The following is a 21,940-nucleotide window of genomic DNA, read 5'->3' as shown; positions in this document are numbered from 1 at the left end:
ACATGCGCAGTTGAATGCGCGGCCGCCATCTTGGGAGAGGCAACGTGTCGTAATGCGCATGCTCGGTGATTGCAAATTACACGCCCACAGCAAACAGAAGCTCCAGTTTTCTTTATCCCATTTGGCTTCCTTAACATTTGTCTCTCTCTCTCCCCCATTCATTTGGGAAAATAGTTTACTTCTAATAAAGCGGCCTGTCAAAGCAGCAGGTTTGTAATTCTCTGTATTCCATAACTTGACTGCCTGTTGGTGTTTAAAGATGAGTCCGGCGAAACAAGCACCGGGGAGCGGGGAGCTGGGAGCTGGAAATGCAATTGCAACTATCCCCAGGTGGATTCGGAATCGGCTCACTGTGGGCAATGTGTCTCCCACAAACGACAACACAGCAGTATGCGCATGCCCAGATTGGCGTTGGCAGCAGGCTTGTTGCCCGCATGGTGACGTTATTTTACGCGGTGAGGTTATATTGCGTGGTTACGTTGTTTTGCGTGGTGACGCTGTTGCCGGGTCGGTTCATCGGAGGTGAGAGAGAAAGAGAAAGGCGGCCATGTTTGTGCCGGAGCTGGTGAGAGAGCGGAGCGGAGGAGGCAGCAGCAACAGCCTTAGCAATTGGCCGGATCGTGCGTGAGTGAGTTTTCGGACAAACTGAAGTTTGCTCCTGCCCTCGCAACTGCGACCGAAGGGAGGAGATCGGCAGCAGCTGGTTCTGGATCGGAGGTGTCGCCATGGCCCAGTGAGTCGGCTACGGGGGGAGAGAGCGTGACAGCGAGAGAGCGAGGACAGGCCGCTTCCGAGCAAGTGCTCCGGGGGGGTTAGGGGGGTGGAGAGAGAGCGCTCCGCCGTCTGCAAGCGCCCACTCACTCCCCTTACCCCCACTGGCAAGGCCGGGGCTCGTCCGGCCTCTGCCATCCTCACTGACCATGGCCTGGGTGCTGAAGATGGATGAGGCCATCGAGTCCGGGCTTGTACACGATTTCGACTCCAGTTTGTCCGGGATCGGCCAGGAGCTCGGCTCTGGTGCTTACAGCATGAGGTGAGAGGTGAAGGGCCCAGAGGATTGGATTGGGGGGGCTTCGCGTAGAGTGGAGTTATCTCCTGGATCTCAATGTCTTTGTTCCACAGCAAGAATAAGATTACGACTGGAATTGGGAAATTTAAGCCTCCTTTGCCACACGGGTCTGCTTTTCAGCAATGTCGATGTTGAATCTATGTTGGGGTGTTCCTTGTATGTTGATTTCATTGGATTGCTGGTTGTTTCATGGGCCTTTTTTATGTCGATTCTTTACAGGAAGTCAACTTCGATGTGCTAATATTCACATTGGTTGTTGATTAACTAAAATTGGGTTTAGAATCGGTTGGATTGCAAATTTAAATCATCATCACTGTCCTTCCTGAAAAGGATTGTTTTTGTTAAAAAAGAAACTGCTGGTAATACACAAAAGATTACTCAACGTCAATAGAAAGTAAAGTAATTATTATTTAAGGCATAATGGTTTTTTAAAGCTGAAAAGGTTTCCCTATTTATTTTTGACCATGCCAGTTTCTACCTTGTGCCTGTTCCTCCCTGCCTTTCTATTTGCAATGCAAAGCTCGAAATTCAGTTGTTATGTTTAGTATTGCCTCACGAAATTCAGTGAAGTGTAACAAAACATGAAATTTTAATGTCTAATTATACTGCAGTGATTTTGCCATTCTGTATATCTTTTGAGAGCATTTCAAGATGTGTAAATAGAGGATGCTACAAGTCTAATGGTGGAAACGATTTTGGTAATGTATTAAGAGCATCACACCGACAATTTCCATTATGTCATGCTTTTGATGTAGAATAGTGTCCCAAGGCATTTCTCAGACTTAATAAGATGCAAGTACAATAAAGCATAATTAAATACAGTTTGTTGATACTAGTAAGTTAATGTAATAACAACACTGGTTTTAAGGTTCTCATCAAAAGTGAGTGTACCCAGAGAAGGTTTAGATTCTTTAATGTATTTAAACAATTTATTTTTACGGTAGAACACAAGACTGAAAATAGGTGTCAGATCATTTATTAGCAGATATGGAATTGTCACGTTTTTATATACTTTTTGTTTTGATTATTAATGTTGCAACTATTGAATTTTTTTATCTTGGTATTATCAGAGACCTTACCGTGGTCAGAGTTGCCAGCATTTTACAATCACATGTTCTAGGCAATGGTGTTGTTAATGTTTTGACATTGTGAAACAGAGTTCCTGATTTGGCGTATAGTGATTTTAACAGTTTTGTGAAGTATGATTTCTAAGTTAATAAAAACATTTCCAGTGATTGGCCACAAAGTTAGCTGGAAGTTGTGGAGCAGATTAGTTTGTATTTGGGCTATTAAATGATCCCCAATTAAATACTGGGGACGTAAGCTGTTGTTTTTGGTTACAGGCACCAACTCTGTTCCCTTGTCAAACAATAACGAACAAGACTTTGTATCCTTGGTCTTATGTTTGACTTGGAGGTGAGGTTTCATCCACACATCTGCATCATCACTAAGTTTGCCTATCCATACCTAGCATGACTTGGGACATGGCCTCAGATTATCTATTGTTGAAATCCTAATTATGCCTTTGTTCTCCAAGACTTGATTATTCAGGCACCCTGGCCTGTCTCACATTCTGCCTTCGATAAGCTTGAGGTCATTCAAACTCTGCTTGTACTGTAGCCAAGACCATGTCCTACTGAGACCTGCTTATGAATCTCCCCACCACTTATTGATCTGTATTTACTGTCAAGAAAAGCCTCAATTTCCAATTTCTCAGCCTGTTTTCAAATAATTCCCCTCTCTCAGATGCTTCCCACCTTGCTGGCGAGAATCATGCTGGCCTGCAGTAGTAGAAATCAGGAATCATGGCCACGTCGCAGGGGATCAGACGCCATTGAAGCACACACATGGCTGGGCAGTGCCCACCTGGCACCCTGGTTATGCACCATAAATGTGCTGGGGGCGTACCAAGGGGCTGGAGCTATGAGGGGGCACTCATTCCTGCTCTCTTGTTGTTATGACACTTGGAAACTTTTTGGGGAAATTCTGTCCATTAATTCTGTTTCTCTCTCCACTGATGCCTGATCTGAGTATTTCCAGCATTTTCTGTTTTTATTTGATTTCCAGCATCTGCAGTATTTTGCTTTTGTCAGTGAAAATTGGGTTTGATGTCATCTATATGAAATTATGAAGGTCGTGAATGCATCAAATTTGGGTTCACCTGAAAATTATTCATGATAATTATACAAAGTTGTGAATTAACAAATAAAAATAGTTGGACTGAAGGTTTTTGGATGAGTGAAAGAAACACTAGTTAGAATCCATTCAACACTATGCCATGCAAATGATATACAAAGAACAACCCAGCATGGGAAACAGGCCCTTCGGCCCAACGAGCCCGCGCCGCCGCTTCCTCCTACACCTACCCTGCCCTACGTGTCTGCGAGTGGAACCCCTAACTTAGCCAGATTCAGGGGAGAATAGTGTCAATTTGGTAAACCAATCAGCCTAAGAGCACATCTTTGGGGTGTGGGAGGAAACCGGAGCGCCTGGAGGAAACCCACGCAACCACAGGGAGAATGCGCAAGCTCCTACAGACACAGGCCCAAATCCATGTATCTGCACAGCTAGCAGTGCTAGTCACAGAGCTGTTGCGGCGCCCGTCTACCGGTCCAGGATCAAGCACACACACTGGCACGAAGTACTAGGCCACTCCCAGAACCTCCAAGAGCAGCCCACGCACGACCCACTGTGTGCATGCCCCTTGTTTGACAACAAGGTGGACCTCCACCTGCGGAATAAAAAGACAAAAATGTTAACATATAAGTCTGCATTTCTGGTGTCTCCCGAGGCTCTGACCCTATTTAATACCCCCTACTATAACCCTCCATCCTTGTTTCGCTCATGTGTCTATCTAAGTAAACCTTAAACAAGTCCAATGTTCCTGCCTCCACCACCCTACTCGGTAGCGCGTTCCATACCCCCACGACCCTGCGTGAAGAACCTTCCTCTCACATCCAAATTATACTTCTCCCCCCTCACCCTTAGATCATGACCTCTCGTAATTGTACCCAGTCTAGGGAGCAGCCTCTCACTATTGACTCTATCTATTCCCTTCAGTATCTTATATACCTCTATCATGTCTCCCCTCAATCTCTGTCTTTCCAAGGAGAAAAGTCCCAGTTTCTCCAACCTTTCCTTGTAACTCAGTCCTTCCATGCCAGGCAACATCCTGGTAAACCTCCTCTGCACCCTCTCCAGAGTCTCCACGTCCTTCCGGTAGTAAGGTGACCAGAACTGGACGCAGTACTCCAAATGCGGTCTAACCAACGTTCTGTACAACTGAAGCATTAGACAACAGCTCCTATACTCTATACCCCTTCCTATAAAGGCTAGCATTCCATAAGCTTTCCTCACAACCTTCTCCACTTGTGTCGCAACCTTCATAGACTTGTGAACCTGCACTCCCAGGTCCCTCTGTATTTCTATACTCCTAATCGGTCTACCTTTTATCACGTAGCTCCTCTCTGCATTATTCCTTCCAAAATGCATCACCTCGCATTTGTCAGGATTAAATTCCATCTGCCACCTATCTGCCCAATGTACCAACCTATCAATATCCTGCTGTATCACCTGACATTCCACCTCAGTATCCGCCAACACTGCCATCTTGGTATCATCCGCAAACTTGCTGATCACACCACGTACGCTCTCTTCCAAGTCGTTTATGTATACTACAAAGAGGAGAAGTCCCAGTACTGAGCCCTGCGGCACACCACTGGTCACTGGCCTCCAGCCCGAAAAGGTCCTCTCAACAACTACCCTCTGTTTCCTATTGCCCAGCCAGTTCTCAATCCACCTAGCTACATGTCCTTGTATCCCATGCGCCTTAACCTTTTCTACCAGCCTACCATGAGGGACTTTGTCAAACGCCTTACTGAAATCCATATAGATGACATCGACGGCTCTCCCATCGTCAACCGTTTTTGTCACCTCCTCAAAGAATTCTACCAGATTCATAAGGCAAGACCTCCCTCTAACAAAGCCATGTTGCGTATCCCTAATCAGATCGCAACGCTCCAAATGCTCATACATCCTACCCCTAAGTATTTTTTCCATTAATTTCCCTACCACTGATGTCAAACTCACCGGTCTATAATTTCCAGGGTTAGCCCTACTAACTTTTTTAAACAGCGGTACCACATTTGCTACCCTCCAGTCTTCTGGGACCTCACCTGTGTCCAAAGAAGAGACAAAGATTTGCGCCAGAGGCCCAGCAATTTCATCGTTCATCTTTCACCTCCCTAAGCAGCCTGGGGTAAATACCATCAGGCCCTGGAACTTTATCCGTCCTTACGCTACCTAAAAGCCCTAGCACTTCCTCCCTCGTAATAGATGTTTCCTGCCACTGATCCACAGCTCCCTCCAAGACACTGCACAACACCGAACCCCTCTCCTTCGTGAATACCGACGCAAAGTATTCATTCAGGATCTCCCCCATTCCCTCTGACTCAATACATAACTCCCCACTTTTGTCCCTAAGAGGACCAATTTTCCCTCTAACTACTCTCTTGCTCCTAATATAGGAATAAAATGCCTTTGGATTTTCCTTAATCCTATCAGCCAAAGCCATTTCATGCCCTCTCTTCGCCCTTCTAACTCCCCTTTTTAGCTCCCTCCTACTATCTCTATATTCCTCCAGTGCACTCTCCGTACCCAGTTGTTTCGACCTAACGTACGCCTCCCTCTTCTTCCTTGCCAAGTCTTCGATACCCCCTGTAATCCACGGCTCTCTAATCCTACCTTTCCCATCCTTCCGCTTAACCGGAACATGCCTCTCCTGCAACATTTTCAGTTTGCCCTTAAAAGCCTCCCACTTGCCAACTGTGGATTTGCCAGCTAATAGTCCCTCCCAATCAGTGTCCTTCAGCTCCCTCCTAATCCGGCTATAGCGCGCCTTCCCCCAGTTCAGCACCCTCCCGTTTGGCCGGCACTCATCCCTTTCCATTTTTATCCTAAAGTAGACGGACTTGTGGTCACTGTTAGCCACATGTTCGCCTACCTCAACCACCTGCCCCAGCTCATTACCCAACACTAAATCCAGTATAGCCCCTTCCCTAGTCGGGCTAGTTACATACTGCTCTAGGGACCCTTCCAAAACACATTTTACAAACTCCTCTCCCTCCGTACCCCCAGCTCTAGGCCCCCTCCAATCCACTCCAGGAAGATTAAAGTCACCCACTACAACCACCCTATTCTTCCTGCACCTATCCAAAATGCCCCTGCAAATGGCTTCCTCCACTGACCTCGGGCTGTTGGGTGGCCTATAGTATACCCCTAGCATCGTAATCTCTCCCTTTTTATTCCTCAACTCCACCCACAGCAACTCAATCCCTAACTCTTCCATATTGTCCTCCCTCTGCACTACTGTGATGTTTTCCTTTACTAACAGTGCCACCCCTCCACCTCTCCTCAACCCTCCTCTGTCACACCTAAAACACTTATACCCAGGAACATTCAGCTGCCAGTCCTGCCCTTCACGTAACCACGTCTCCGTTACAGCCACTACATCTAACTTCCTCACAAACATCAAGGCCCTAAGCTCATCCGTTTTTCCTGTCACACTCCTCGCATTGAAACAGACACAGTTCAACCCACCAGTGTCCCTCGGAACCTCCTTCTCCCTGATAATTTTCCTTTCACCCAACTCTCTCCCAGCCACATCCCCACCCCCCCTCCCTATTAGTTTAAACCATTCCTAAACACACCAGCTAACCTCCCTGCTAAGACACTCGTTCCCCTCCCATTCAAATTCTCTCCACCCCTCCTGTACAGTTGCCCTTCTCTCATAAATACCTCCCAGTGGTCTACAAAAGTAAAGCCCTCTACCCTAAACCAATCCCTCAACCATGCATTCAGCTGAATGATCTCGTCATTCCTAGCCCTGTTGGTACTAGGCAGCAACCCAGAGAATGCCACCCTGGAGGTCCTGCTCTTCAGTTTGGACCCCAACTCCCTAAATTGCCTACGGACATCTACCCTACTCCTCCTTCCTATGTCCCCCTCCCCTATGTGTATTATTACCTCTGCCTGGGTCCCCTCCCCTTTCAAAATTCCCTCTACCCTTTCTGTTACGTCCTGTACCCCTGCTCTAGGGAGGCAGACCACCTTCCTGGAGTCACGCCTCTGCCCACAGAACCTCCTGTCAATGCCTTGGACCCTCCCATCCCCTACCACTATCACCTTGCCAGCCCCCTTCTGTCCCTCTAAGTCATTCTGGCCCTCCTGCCTATCCTTTTGTGCCCCTGTCGATGAATCTTGGGGGGCCACTGGGGAGGCCGGGGGACCATGACTACTCTTCTTCTTCCTCTTTTTCCGCCTAACAGTCGTCCGCCCGTCCTGCTCTTCAGCCCTTGGGACCTCTTCCTGCTCATGGTTCTTAGACATTATCTCTTCGTTTTCCCTGACCAGAAACGCATCCTCCAAACGCCCCTCGAGTTGCCTGACCCGGGCCCTGAAGCGCTGCAACTCTAAACATTTAGCACAGATGTGGACCTTGGGGAGACGTGACGCCACCAAAAACTCCCACATGCGGCACCTAACACAGCTTAAGTTCCTCCCCGTAGCCCCTGCCATGTCCCAACCTCCTGTATGTGGCAAAAGGTAGAAAACTGCAACTCCCTTCTCTAAGCCTGCTCTCACCTAAGCCCAGCGAGCCAAAGCCCTTCTCACTCAGCTCCCACTCACTCCGCTTCCCGCTCCCGACGCTGCCCGCTGTATGCCACTATCTCCTTTTTTATACCCCCCGCTCCCCCTTCCCGACAATCCCCTCGCCTAACTTCCGATACGGAAGTAAACTACACTCTCTCAAACCCCGCGAACCGGAAGTACAGTCACAAAGCGATTCCCAGTAAATCAGGTACTCAACACAGCCACCAAGTACACTGCTCCGGAGAACAGTGAGGTGGATCCACGGGTGAGTATCCGATTTATACCCCCCGCTCCCCCTTCCCGACTATCCCCTCGCCTAACTTCCGGTACGGAAGTAAACTACACTCTCTCAAACCCCACGAACCAGAAGTACAGTCACAAAGCGATTCCAAGTAAATCAGGTACTCACCACAGCCACCAAGTACACTGCTCCGGAGAACAGTATGGAAGCAACATATTTGATAATTGGATACACTTTTTGTCTTTCTTTTAAATGGGCCTAATATGGAATTAATTGTAATTGAAAACTTAGTTGAATTGTTCCATTCAGGGAGATTGAGGAAACTGAGTTTTTTAAAAGGTAAATAAATTTTCTGCAGTAACCAAAGCAAAAATATACCTTTTTAGTGAGAATTTGTTTTCAGTAATGTGTGCATGAAACATTGTGAAGTAATCTTAAATTGCTGCAGCTCCTTTCAGCAGATTTGGGGGTATTTAATACTCTGCCTGACTTTTAAAGGAATGGTTTTTTATACAAGGAAAAACTGAATGCTGGAAATTGGAAATAGAAAGTTTGGGGGATATAGTGGGTTGTCAGCATTTTTACATGGAATGACAAAGTTTTAAACACAGGTGGGCATTCAGTATATTGTACGTACCAGAATTTTACTAGAGCGATCCAAAACTAATCCCCTTTGTTGGAGACTCACTCTGTAATCCAATATTTTCTTGAGCTTCAGACTATTTTGCCCTTCAATCACTGTTGCGAAGCATTCCACATTTCAAATTTCCTTTGCAAATAAAAAAAACTCGCTATTTTCTCTCCCTGTTTGAAACGGCAGTTTTAAATTAATGAGCTCATATCACAGTGGTTTTTATTTACCGTCAAAGCCCGTGACAATTTCAGAAATGGTAATAAAAATTTCTGCTTGACCTCCTGTTCTCTATTGGAAATGTTCTAGTGTCTTGCATATCCCCTCATAATTATGCTTCAATATATCTTGCATCACCTATTAAAGGTAAACCAACCTTTAATAGCGAGTGTGCTCTCACTATCAAGACAATCAAAACTGCATACCACTCTAATTATCTTGTACAAATTTGTAGTTATTTATTTACTCTTGAACTTAATCCCTCTGTGCGTAAAAGCCAAAGTAACTTGACTTTTCAGGTTTTATCAACCAGCATTTGTGCTTTCAGGGAGTTATGTTTTTGAAACTACTTCTGTTCATCCATATCAGTCAGCATATTTTTGTTTAGTGAATGCTTCCATTTCTTGTTTATTCTTAAAATGTATTGCTTCTTGCTTAAATTTCTAATGAATTTAATCTGTTGCCTAATTGCTGTCCAAATAATCTGTTTGCCAAAGCTAATCATTATGTCAGCAAATTTTGAGATTGTGTTCCTTCAAGCCAAGTCCAAATCTTCTAAACATACTGAGGATAAAGGAGGAGCAGGTATTAACCCTTGAGACACACTACTATCCTTCAATTCTAGCAGTAACCATTTATTCTAAATTTTTGCTTTTTATCTGCCAACCAACTTTCTGTCTATGCTGTTATGTTTCCTTCTAGAACTGTTCTGAAGAAGGGTAACCTGGCGTATTCTGTCATTTCTTTTACAAGTGTGTATTTCACAAGAAATTATGTTTCTTTTAATGGAACCACAATTACTTGTGTATATTTAAATACGAACATTGTTGATTATAGTCCTAAATCTAAATTTGAACCTTTGCTGCATGATGTCTGATTTCCTATCATGTTTTTCTCTAAAGCGCAGATAGAGACAGCTTAAGATTGAGACAGTATATGTTCATGGAACACATTATAACCATTTCTACACTAGCATGGTTGCCATCAGGAATTGGTGGAGTGCACATAAGCTGGAGCCTTTACATTTTTTCCTTACCTTGAGTATTGTATCCCATTATAATGGCTCAGCTGTTTCCACAGCTGAAGTCAGCTATCATAGATCCAACGTTGAATCTGGAGTCCTTTGATGTGTGTAGTCTGTTTTTCTTTTTGTATTTGTCTTGAGATTAACCCATTTCATATTTGATGTATGTTTCCCCTTGCAATCTAAGAAATCCAAGGACTTAAAAAAAAACTGACTGCAATTTGCATCTGGTTCACCCCAGGCAATATCTGACTTGACAAAGGGGAAAAGCCCCAAAAGCTAGTGGCGTTTGCTACCAAATAAACCTGTTGGACTTTAACCTGGTGTTTTGAGACTTCTTACTAAGATATATAAATGCAGGGAAAGATTGCTAAGCGTGAAGTCACTTACTGTATCTGGATGAATTAAAGGGATACAGCAGGTCTTGGTTTTTCGTAGTAGCAACAGGAAATGCTCAGCACACCTGGCAGAACCTGTGGAAAGAGAAATGGAGTAAATCAGATAAAGATCTTTCATTAGAACTCCCTCAGAGTTCTGATGAAGGATTAACTCTGAAGAGCAGTGCTAACCACTGTGCTACTGTGCCGCCCTGGATGGTAGGCTGGTTTATGTGACTGGGCAACATTCACAACCTTTTGTAGTTTCTTGCGGCCTTGGGCAGAGCAGGAGCCACAACAAGCTGTGATACAACCAGAAAGAATGCTTTTTATGGTGCATCTGTAAAAGTTGATGAGAGTCATAGCTGACATGCCAAATTTCTTTAGTCTTTTGAGAAAGTAGGGGTGCTGGTGGGCATATTACATTGCATGAGTCACTTCTACAGTAATCAAAAGTCATTTTTTTTCTTGTTTAGTTCTAAGATCAGTTTGGAGATTGGTGTAACTCTTGGTATTCATGGTAGTTGAATACCAAGTGGTGGTGCAAAGGTATAACCATTTGCTGGAACAAATTTGAGACACAAAATACCTTGTTGTCTATGTTAGAGCAAAAATAAATCTTAAAGTTTGAATGTAATAGTAAACCTTTGGATGTACAAAATCTTATTGGATAAACAAAGTGAAAAATTCCATTCTTGAATTTGTTTAGTAACATTTCTGTCTTCAGAGAGAGTAGAATATTTTGATAGTTTAATCTGAAGAAATAGGTTAATAATCTGAATTTGGTGTTTGAAGCTCTTGTAAATATTAGCATTGTCGTTTAGGTATGAACACAATTTTTGGTTCTAATGATGTTTTGAAAATAATACTGAAATGTAGTTAGAAATTTATATTAATTTATTCATTCTGTTGAATAGAGATCTGTATTTTCAGTGTTGCTTTCAAACAAAATTGATACTGACTTTCTTGTTTTGCAGTGATGTGTTGGCACTACCAATTTTCAAGCAAGAAGATTCTAACCTTCCTTCAGAGAATGAAACTAAGCATCCACCATTCCAGTATGTGCTCTATGCAGCCACATCCCCTGCTGTTAAACTACATGATGAAACCCTCACCTACTTGAACCAAGGTATATCTAATACTTTGAAGAGCCTTACCTCCGTGTTGTTTCTTCATGCTCACAAACAGTGATGTGTGGGGCAAAAACTGAACTAAGTCTTCTGTGAAGCTCAATCTAAGCTCTCGAACAGAACCTCAACTTTTGATTAGGCACATTAGCGTTTTTTTGGTCACAAGACTGATTTCAGCTATTTCAGACTGTAACCTCTTCCCTTATCTTCATTCCTTTTCCACGCTTTCCCATTTCACTTGTTTAAAACCTATTATATTTTTAACTTTCCTAGTTCTGATCAAAGATCATCAACCTTTGTTTCTCATACTACTGCATTTGTTTGTCTCTCCGTGGGTGCTGCCTGACCTGAATATTTGCAGCATTTTCTGTTTTTATTTTGTCATTCATATTTTCCTCCTTTGGCACAATCAGCAGCAAAGTACTTTTGGGAAAAGTTCCACTTGGTGTTTTTGAATAAATAGAATTTGCAGCTCTGGGTAAATTCAGCACAGATGGAAGCCTGCAACTGTTACCTCTTATGTGGCATGATAAAGGAGATTGAAATCGTCATTTGTGTCTGTAAATTCCATGATCCATGGGGGCTAATAGGAATACTCAATTTATTCTACAAGCAAAGAAAACCTAAAAGCAAAAGCAATCTTCAGAATGATATAAATTCAGTATTGTGCTCTTGTCCATTATATATTTATTTGCTGATTTTTAAATTCTTATGAATGTGAACCTAGTCATAGCAAATGTCTGAGGGATTTCATATGCAATATTGCTCTTCAGAAAGAGCACAAGATGAAGATTCCCAGTGTTGTTAATATATGGAGTTCAGTCCTTCATACCTATGCCTCCTCTTTGAAAAAGCTGTCCAATTACTCTCATCCCCTGCCCTTTCCCTATGGCGATATAAAATTTTCCTTTTGATGTTTGTACTCAATTCCTTTTTGAACATCACTATTGAATCTTCTATCACCTTTTAAGCAGTGCATCTTAGATTATAACTTGCATAAAACTTCATATCATTTTCCCTCTGGTCTAAACCTATGCTTTCTGGTTACTAACTTCCCACCTGTGGAAATCCTTTATTTACTGTATCAAATCGCTCTTTAGAGGGCATTATTTGTTTTTTTTCTTGCTCACTAGGTTCTGAAGCTCCTACTGCAAGCCATTCTTAGGCAGAATCTGGAATGTGCTAATCAGCTAGATCAAATAACATTTGAATATAACGTGTTTGGCTGTATGAGCTAAATTTTCTTCATAAATGTGACTGTTTTGGAAAACTTGTCTCAATAGATATCATAAGTCTTAAGGCATTTTGGCTTTTGAGCATTGTTTTGAAGAATGAGTTGAAGTATCAATTTTTGCTTGAAGGATTGTGCTGATTTCATTATTGGTTGCTGTCCAGGGTGAAACTGTTTTCTTCATTTGGATTCTATACATATTACTTCGTTACTAGTGCTGTAAAATGTTAGGTGAGCAAAAGTAATAGTTCTGGTAATGACTGCAAAAGTAAAATACTGAAAACCTGATTCACTAATGTCCTTGAGAAAAGGAAATCTGAAGTAAAAGCAAAATATCTTAAATGCTCAGCAGGTCACACAGCTCTGAAGAGCAGAACAGAGTTAACTTTTCAAGTTGATGATCTTTCATCTCTTGGGAACTGTTATGGCAAATAAGGAGACCATTCAACCCCCAGCTGCAAAAACCTATCCAGTCTAACCCATATTTCAGCCCTTGATCTGTACCTGCAAATTACGGCACCTCAAGTGCATATCTGTATTTTTTAAGTGCACTGAAAGGCAGTAGGTTCTGTAGATCTGTGTCAACTCTGGTGGAAAAAATAAATCTGCAGTTCCCTCTCGCCCTTCCACTAGTTGCTTTAAATATATGCTCCCCATTATTGATCTCTCTGCTAATGGAAATAGATTCTGGATAGACTCTTCATAATGAATCCTCAATTAAATTTTTCCTCAGCCTCCTTTGCTCTAAAAGAAAACTAATGTATCCAAATTTTATCCTCACTAAAATGCTCCATTCCTGCACCATCCTTGTCAATCTCCTTGACACCTTTTTCAGCATGATCCTGCGTTCTTAGATGAAGGGCAAGGTTCAGAGGATTGGAGAGTGGCAAATGCCCTTTTTCAAGAAAGGGTGTGAAGACATTCCTTGTAACAAAAGTCAGTCTGTTTGACATCAGTGATGGGTAAGATTTTAGAACAGTTGCGGGGAGGTGGTGGGGGGAATAAAAGGTACTTTACTGGGGAAGTAGTAGTGTAATGGTAATGTTACCAGTCTAATCCTGAGACTTGCAGGTTCAAATCTCACCATGGTAGCTGGTGGGATTTAAGTTCAATTAATAAACCTGGAATTAAAAGGTTAGTCATGGCAGGTTGTCAATTATTGTAAAAACCTGATTTACTAATGTCCTCGAGAGAAGGAAATGTTGTGCCTTTGTCTGGTTTAGTCTACATGTGATTCCAAAACCACAACATTGTGTGACTCTTAATTTTCTTCTGAAATGGCTTAACAGGCCACTCAGTTGTATCAAAACCACTATAAAGCCTACAAAAAGGCATTAAACCAGCTGCATTATCTGGCCTCGGCATTGACACCATAATTGACAACAGCAGGCTTGGCCCTGTCACCTATGCAAAGTGCTCCTTGCTTGTGCCACAATATGCAGAAAGATCTGGACAACATTCAGGCTTGGGTTGGCAAGTTACATTCCTGCCATACAAGTGGCAGACAATGACTACCTTTAACAAGCATGAATCCACCTATCTCCCTTGGACATTCAACGGTATTGCAATCACAGAATCCTCCATCCTGAGGTTGCCATTGACCAGAAAGTGAACTGGACCAGCCATACAATTGCAATGACCATAAGAGAGGTCAGAAGCTGGGAATTCTGTGGACATTAATTTGCCTCCTGACTCTGCAAAGACTCTCCACTATCTACAAGGCAAAATCAGGAATGTGATTGAATGCTTCTTACTTCCCTGGATGCGTGCAGCTCCAGCAACACTCAAGAAGCTTGACACCAGGGCAAAGTGGCTCACTGGATAGGCACCTTCAACACCCACTATTTTAAAAAGGGCGAGTGAGCGAGAAATCAGGGAATTATCGACCTGTTGGCGTTACATCAGTAGTCAGGAAAATACTAGAATCTATTATTTTAAAAAAAGTGATAAAGGGACACTCGAGCACTCATGAGCTGATTGGGCGTAGCCAGCATGGATTAACAAATTGGAAATCTTTTCACAGGAGGTCAGGATTCACTAATGGAAAACAGAGTAGCAATAAGTGGGTCATTCTTACATTAGCAGGCTGTGGCTGCAAGGGTCAGTACTTGAGCCCTAGTTATTCACAATATATATCAATGATTTGGATGTGGGAGCCAAATGTAATATTTCTAAATCCACGGACATCAAAGCTGGGCACGAATATATTGTGGAAGATAGAGGCTACAGGAAGATTTGGACAGATTTAATGAGTAGGCAAGAACATGACAGATGAAATATAATGTAAGCGAATAGAAAGTGTAGATGTGCAAAGGGACATGAGTGTCCTTGTCCATATGTCACTGAAGGCTAATGTGCAGTTGTGGCAAACTATTTGGAAGGCTAATAGAATGCTAATAGAATCCTTTATTGCAAGAGGATTTGAGTATGAAGCAGTGAAGTTTTGCTTCAGCTGAATAGAAGCTTGGTTAGACCACACCTGGAGTACTGTGTTCAGTTTTGGTCCTCTTACTTCAAAGAATATTATTGCTATAGAGGGGGTGCAACACGGTTCACCAGACTTGTTCTGGGGATGGTGTGACTGTCTTATGAGGAGGGATTGGGAAAACTGGGTATGCATTCTTTTGACTTTAGAACAATGAGCAGTGATCTCATTGAAACCTACAAAATTATGAAGGAATAGGCAGGGTAGATGCAGGTAAGATGTTTCCTTTTCTTCTCGAGTCTAGAACCAGGGGCGCAATTTCAGAACATTGGGCTCTGACAAAAACTGGGGGCTCTTTCAGGGTTAAAAAGTGTAATTCCTTGTTTGTGTAGGGATTATTGAAACTAAAGACAGCGGATGTTGAGGACTGGTGCCGCTTTTCAGATGTTGTACTTGGTTAGTTTAAATAGGGACTGCCATGGGGAAGTGCCTAAAGATTTCCTGGATGTGGAAGAGGTCGCATACAGTGGTTTACAAATGGTGGATTTGGCAAGCAGCTGAAGTTGATTTCCTCTGAAAGGATGAGGGAAGACGAGGTAATTTCAGCGATATTTCAATCGCAGCAAGAAAAGGAAATCGGATGCTTGAGTTGGAATTAAAGAAAACAAGAGCATTTGAGCTTCAGGAACTGAAAAGAAAACTTCAACTTAAAATGGTGGAAGAGCAAAGGGTGAAAACTACAATACTAGCAGCAGAAATGGCAGATAATTTTGAATTCATCAAGTTTTGTGTTTCCACCTCAATTTCAATCTGTGATGGATAGAAACTGGGAAAAGAGAAATCTGCACGCGGTCAAGGAAAAGGAGGTCTCATTAAAAATAGTAAGTACAATTCGCCTCCAGTTAAAAAGGAAACATATGAGGGTGGAAGAGAGATAAAAAAAACCTTGAAAGTTTTCATTGTAATAAAGTTGGGCATACAGAGTCAATGATGGTGGCTTAAGGAAAGTACTTGGAGGCAGATGTGTTAAAACAGGATAAGCCAGAGGAATTTGTTAAATTGACAAAACTATGGTTGAAGCTGTTCCTGTTGGGGAACACTTCAGTCAAATCAAGGGCATTCAGCTTCTGACCTTCAGGTAAGTGTTTTTCAAGGTGGCTTTCATGACACACGACAATGCAGAATGGCTGAGCAGAAATTGATAGCTAAGTTCCGCACATATGAGGACGGCCTCAACTGGGATCTTGGGTTCACGTCACACTATCTGTAACCCCCACAACTTGCCTGGCCTTGCAAAATCTCACTAACTGTCCTGGCTGGAGACAATTCACACCGCATTAACCTGTGCTTAACCCTCTCTCCACTCGCATTGTCTGCACCTGGAAAGACTTGATTACCTGTTAAGACTTACATTCAAACCATTATCTGTAATTGAGTTTGTGTCTATATATTCCCTGTTTGTGAAACAAATCCTGCACTCACCTGATGAAGGGGCAGTGCTCTGGAAGCTCATGCTATCAAATACAGCTGTTGGACTTTAACCTGGTGTTGTGAAACTACTTACTGTATTTTCTCAGGAGACTAAGGAAATTTGGCAAGCCCGTTGCAACTCTGCAATTTTTACAAATGCAGCATAGAAAGCATCCTTTCCTGATGTATCACAGCCTAGTATGGCTCTTGCATTGACCAAAATTGCAAGAGACTACAAAGGTTTGTGAATGTAGCCCAGTCCACCACACAAACTAATCCCCCATCGATTGACTTTGTCTACACTCCCTGCTGCCTCAAAAAAGCACTCAGCATAATCAAGGAGCCCACACACCCCAGACATACTCTCTTCCACCATTTTCTGTTGGGATAAAGATACAAAGTCTGAGATCGCATACCAACTGACTCAAGAACAGCTTCTTGCCAGCTGCCATCAGACTTTTGAATGGACCTACCTTATTAAGTTGATTTTCTCTACGCCCCTGCTGTCACAGTAACACTACATTCTGTATCCCTCCATCTCTCTGAACAATATGCTTTATGTTGACATCTGCATTGATTGGCATGGAGGGGATTTGGCAGGTACTTGTGACTGTTAATAGGGCCTGGGATGGGATATCTGTGATAAACCACAAAGTCTGCCCAGCTGTAGGGCGGCAGGGTGGAGGTTGCAACATTAGTGGGATTTGATCTTCACCTCTGGGCTCCGTCCTAAAGGCAGGGACAATGCTTGCAACCCCCACACCATGGCAGTGGCTGATTCACCCGCTTGCTCTGTGGAGTTTGATGCAGTGGTACTCACCTCCTCGCTCTTCCTCGTCACAACTGTTGTGCCTGAACCACACTTTACGGGAGCAGTAATGATTGGTGCTCATGTGCTGTCATGCAGGAGAGGTGGGTGTATTCTGGAAAAGAGGGGGTTGGTCACATGCTGAACGTGCTAACGAGATTGAAATAAATGCTAATCAGCCTAGCCTTTTCTGGGTGTGAAGGGTGTGGTTTGCACCATTAGAAAGGGGCCAGGAGAATTGCAAACTGTTTGGCGCTGGATATCAGCGTGATCTACTAAAGGCACGGTGAGGTCAGAGAATTGCCCACCAGTCTCTTCTTCGTACCAAAATTAATCCCATCTAATTTCTCTGTATTGAACTTCATCTGTCACCTATCCACCCATTCCACCAATTTGTCTATGATCTTTTGATGTTGGCAGACCATTTTCTCCCTGGGTTCACAATACTTCAAAGTTTTGTATCTGGAAATTTTAAATTTGTGCCCTTTGCACCAAGATCTAGGTCGTTAAATGTACCAGAAGTAAGGCCCCTGCACTAACCCCTGTGGAAAGCGAGTGTACACACAGCCTGAAAAACATGCAATAACCATTGGATAAAAACAAATTACTGTGGATGCTGGAATCTGAAACCAAAAGAGAAAATATCAGAAAATCTCAGCAGGCCTGGCAGCATCTGTAAGGAGAGAAAATGTCACTTCTTTCCTTACTGATGCATTGACCATTACTTGCAGTTTTTGTCAGGCAAATTTGTATCCATGTTATCTCTTTTATTCCATGAGCTATAATGTTGCTTACGGGTCTGTTGTGCGACACTGTATCAAATGGTTTTTGGGTTCCTTGTACTCTTCAACTTGCTCTTACCTCTCCAAAAAGCTCCAAGTTGGTTCAACATGATTTTTTTTCTTAACAAATACTGGCTGGCTTTCCTTTTAATTGATCTGCATTTATCTAGTGGCTGTTAATTTTGTCCTGCATTTTTGGTTCTAAAGGGTTCCATACCACCCAACGTTAAACTGACCAGCCCGTAATTGCTGAATTTTTTTTTTACACCTGTCTTTTGAAAAGGGTGTAACGTGCAATTCACCAGTCCTCTGGAAACATCTCTGAGCCTAAGACTGAAAAATGATGGCCAGTGCCTCTGCAGTTTCCATTCTCGTTTCCCTCACTATCCTTGGATGCATCTCACCAATCCTAGGATGCCTTATCAGCTTTAAGTGTAGCCTATCCGATACCATTCCTTATCAATTTTAAACTCTTCTAGTGTCTGAATTACCTGCTCCTTCATCTTGTCCTGGATGGTGTCTTCCTTGGTAAAGACAGATGCGACTAACTATTCATTTAACACTGTCCTTGACCTCCATGTATAAATTCCCTTTTTGGGCCCTTATCTGCCCTACTCCTTTTAATACCATTTTACTATTTATATGCCATGGGAAGAGTTTGGGATTCTCTTATGTTCACTAATACAATCTCTTGTGGAACATGCGGTGACAGTATGGTCTGTGCTGTGGGTGGCAGATTAGTGCACCCCATTTGATATGTGTCTCCAGCCTAGGCTGGAAGGTATAACTATATGCTGTCAACAGCAAGGCTCATCTCTGCATCTTAACTGAGGCAATTGGCAGCACACTAGCTTATCCTTCCAGAAAAGCCCCAACAATGGCATATGCTCTGACATAATAATGCAGTGCTGTCTGTAGATGTACTGGTGAAATTTCTTCATGGTGTAGATAACTACCGTGCTTTCTTTGTTTATTTGTGAGTACTTTTTCTCAGCATCTGTCAAAGTCCTCAAAGCAACTGCAGTTGGTCTTTCCGCCCCAGCTGCTGTTCTGTGGGATAAATCTGCTCCAACTCTTATGGAGTCATAAATGGCTACTAATGGCTTTCTGAGTATGAACATTGTCAACGACTGTAAAGCCTGTTTGACTTTGACTAAAGCTTCTTTTTATGCATCACTGATTTTTTTTGAAGGTTTGTGTAGGGGTCCAGAATTGTTGATATGTTTGTCAGTAATTGACCATTCCTAGGATAGACTTTCAGTTCTGTCACATTTCTGGGCGCAGATGCTCCAATAGTTTTCACTATCTTTGAGGGGGTGCAATCCCTTTGCATCAACTTTGAAATGGCAATACGTAACCTCCCCAATTTGAAAAACATATTTCTCATGCTTTAAATGTGCCATCTTCCTTAAACCTCTAAAGAGCCTCTTCTAGGGTTGCACTGATCTTCAGGAGACACACCTATAATTCGGACATCACCCAACCATACCATCACTTTGGGGATCTGTTGTAACAGGCCCTCTAAAGTGTACTGAAAAACGGTGCAAACTGACAAGACACCAAATAGTAATTATATCGTATAAGCCCTTAGTGCAGCTAACTTTCTGGAGCCCTCTTCCAGTTCCATTTGCTGATAAATATGACTTGGATCTAGCTTAGTATATTTGAGGCTCCCTATTAACTTAGCACAGAGGTTCTATAGCCTCTGAATGGGTTAACAATCTAGTTGGACTCCCCTGTTAGCTTGTACTCCCTACAGATGCTTACTGTAAAATTCCGTTTCAGGATGGGGCGATGGTACAGCCCATTCAGAAAACTGCACAAGCTTGATGATGCCCACATTTTCCTGCCTTTTCAGTTTGACTTGTACTTTCTGATATAGCTCTGAAAAACCGAGGCGTAGCCTCAGAGTTTTAGTAGATTTTGGCTTTAACTCCTTTCATCCCATCCAGTTATCTTTGGAATACCTCCTGATATTTACAAATGAGTTCTTGAAATGCTCCATCCTGGACATTAAATATTTGCAGCCAGTTTAGTATTATTTGTTTTGACCAGCCTGTCCCATGAGACTGGGCCTCTGGCTTTCAATCACAAGATGGACAGTTGAGCTGTCTGCTTCCAGTACGATATTGGTACAGAGGTTGTCCAAACTATCTTTAGTGTTTCTCCAGAGTAGCCTCAGAATGGTTAAGACTTGAGGGCTGCAGCCTCTTCTGGAGATGTTTGAATTTTTTTTTCACCTGTGACTGGCTGCAGCACCTGTGTTGACCTTTGTTTTCAGCGAGCAGCTGTTAACCATTAAAACAATCTCAGTGGGCAGTATATTGTTGAGTTGGACTTGATTGAGTGTGTAAGCCTTTGATCTCCTCTTTGGTTCCTCTAGCAGCTTATTCACAAGGGTAGTATTGATGGTTTCTTTTTGTTTTGGCATGTTCTGTGCAGCCTGCTTTGCTCTACACCTAGCTTGCAGGTGACCGTTTTTATATCTGAAACAGGTCAAATTCTTGCACCGGCACGACTCTTGGGAGTGGTCTCCCCTACACCAAAAACCCTGGGAACTCGTGCTGAATGACTCTTCTCAGGCTGTGCTGCCAGCAGCCTTTTCTGACCAGAACTGATTCATCTCACTCTGCATGCCTTGCAACTTATACATATCTTGCTCAGTGCACCTGGTTGCTTGGGCCATCTCTACTGTATTTTCCAGTGAAATCTTGGTTTCAGGTGAGCAGTTTCTTTGAGTATTGAGGTTGTTTATCCCTCAATATTTCTCTCAAGGCCCGAACTCTGTGCTCAGCAAGTCATCAAAGTCTGGCTGTGAAACTGGAGACCATAGCACGTGGCTCCCAAACCGTAGAATGAAATTTTGTACCTTTGCATGATAACGGAAGATTGGGGAATACAGTGATCCTTGACTAAATTGACTAACTGGTCAAAGTTTTTGTGTCTGAAGTTTTGGGTGAAGTCAAACTCACCCGATTGTAGATCTGTGGGCCACAGACTTTGAGCAATATCCCTTTCTGTTTCTCCTCAGCTGCTGTTTCGTCTATCACAAAATTATACTGCAGCCTCTAAATGTACTGCCTCCAACTCTTGCTGTTGGAGTCAAATAACTCTATTTTCCCAAATAACATCGTCTTTAAAATGGAGTCTGTTTTTTTCTGCAGTTGAACATCGAGTGATCACACTCCTTCCACTTTAACTCTGCAGTGCAGCTTTCAAAGACTTGTGTGGTTTGTCCTATATAAAGGGTTTAACAGCACAACTATTAAGGTCTACTACTAACAACATTCAACTGCAGCCTTCAACTCCGGGGATGAGTGCCCTCGGTCCTGATGGGCAGAGGTTTCCATGCGTTGGTTCCAGCCTGGTCACAAGGCCCATGAAAGATTACCCATTAAAGCGGTCGTGCTACCACACTAAGCAATCCCTTTATCCATGCTAAAATGATACTCCCTGTGCTGTATAATTTTATCGTGCGTAGTAACCCTTGATGTGGCATCTTATCCTTCTGCAAATCCAAGTACACCACATCTGCAGATTCCTCTTTATTTACCTTGTTTTTTACTTCCTCAAAAACCTCTACTAAATTAAACTAAATACAATTTCTCTTTCACAACCTGTCCTGACGAAGGTTATAATTTTCTCCGAATTCTGCTATCACTTGCTTGATGGATTCTAGCCATTTTCCTCTAGCAAATGTTAGGCTAACTGGCCTCTAGTTTCCTCTCTTTCTCTAATAAGGGTGTTACATTAGCTATTTTCCAATTCACTGGGACCCTTCCAGAACATAAGGAATTTTGGAAGATTATAACCAATACTTCTGTTTCTGTAGCTACTTCTTTAAGACCTTAGGATACAGGCTGTCTGGTCCTGGGGACTTGT

General features: G+C 42.9%; 1 protein-coding gene across 2 annotated transcripts in view; it reads left to right on the top strand.

Moving 5' to 3' along the window:
• Window positions 1-499: 499 nt before the first annotated feature.
• LOC145346441 (upstream-binding protein 1-like) overlaps window positions 500-21,940 on the top strand; it is an 87,737-nt gene continuing 66,296 nt past the window's right edge. Inside the window, exons 1-2 of one of the 2 annotated variants that reach the window (XM_080193676.1) lie at window positions 500-1,033; window positions 11,190-11,341. In XM_080193676.1, the coding sequence (XP_080049802.1) occupies window positions 921-1,033; window positions 11,190-11,341 (265 nt within the window). In that variant the 5' untranslated portion in view covers window positions 500-920. The remainder of the gene's footprint in view (window positions 1,034-11,189; window positions 11,342-21,940) is intronic. The other variant, XM_080193677.1, reaches the window with a different exon arrangement.

Source organism: Carcharhinus amblyrhynchos, chromosome 8, assembly GCF_965287045.1.
Source record: "Carcharhinus amblyrhynchos chromosome 8, sCarAmb.v2.hapA, whole genome shotgun sequence".
Lineage (NCBI taxonomy): Eukaryota > Metazoa > Chordata > Chondrichthyes > Carcharhiniformes > Carcharhinidae > Carcharhinus > Carcharhinus amblyrhynchos.
The sequence above is the reverse complement of the archived record's forward strand: the minus strand, read 5'-3'. Positions and strand labels throughout refer to the sequence as shown.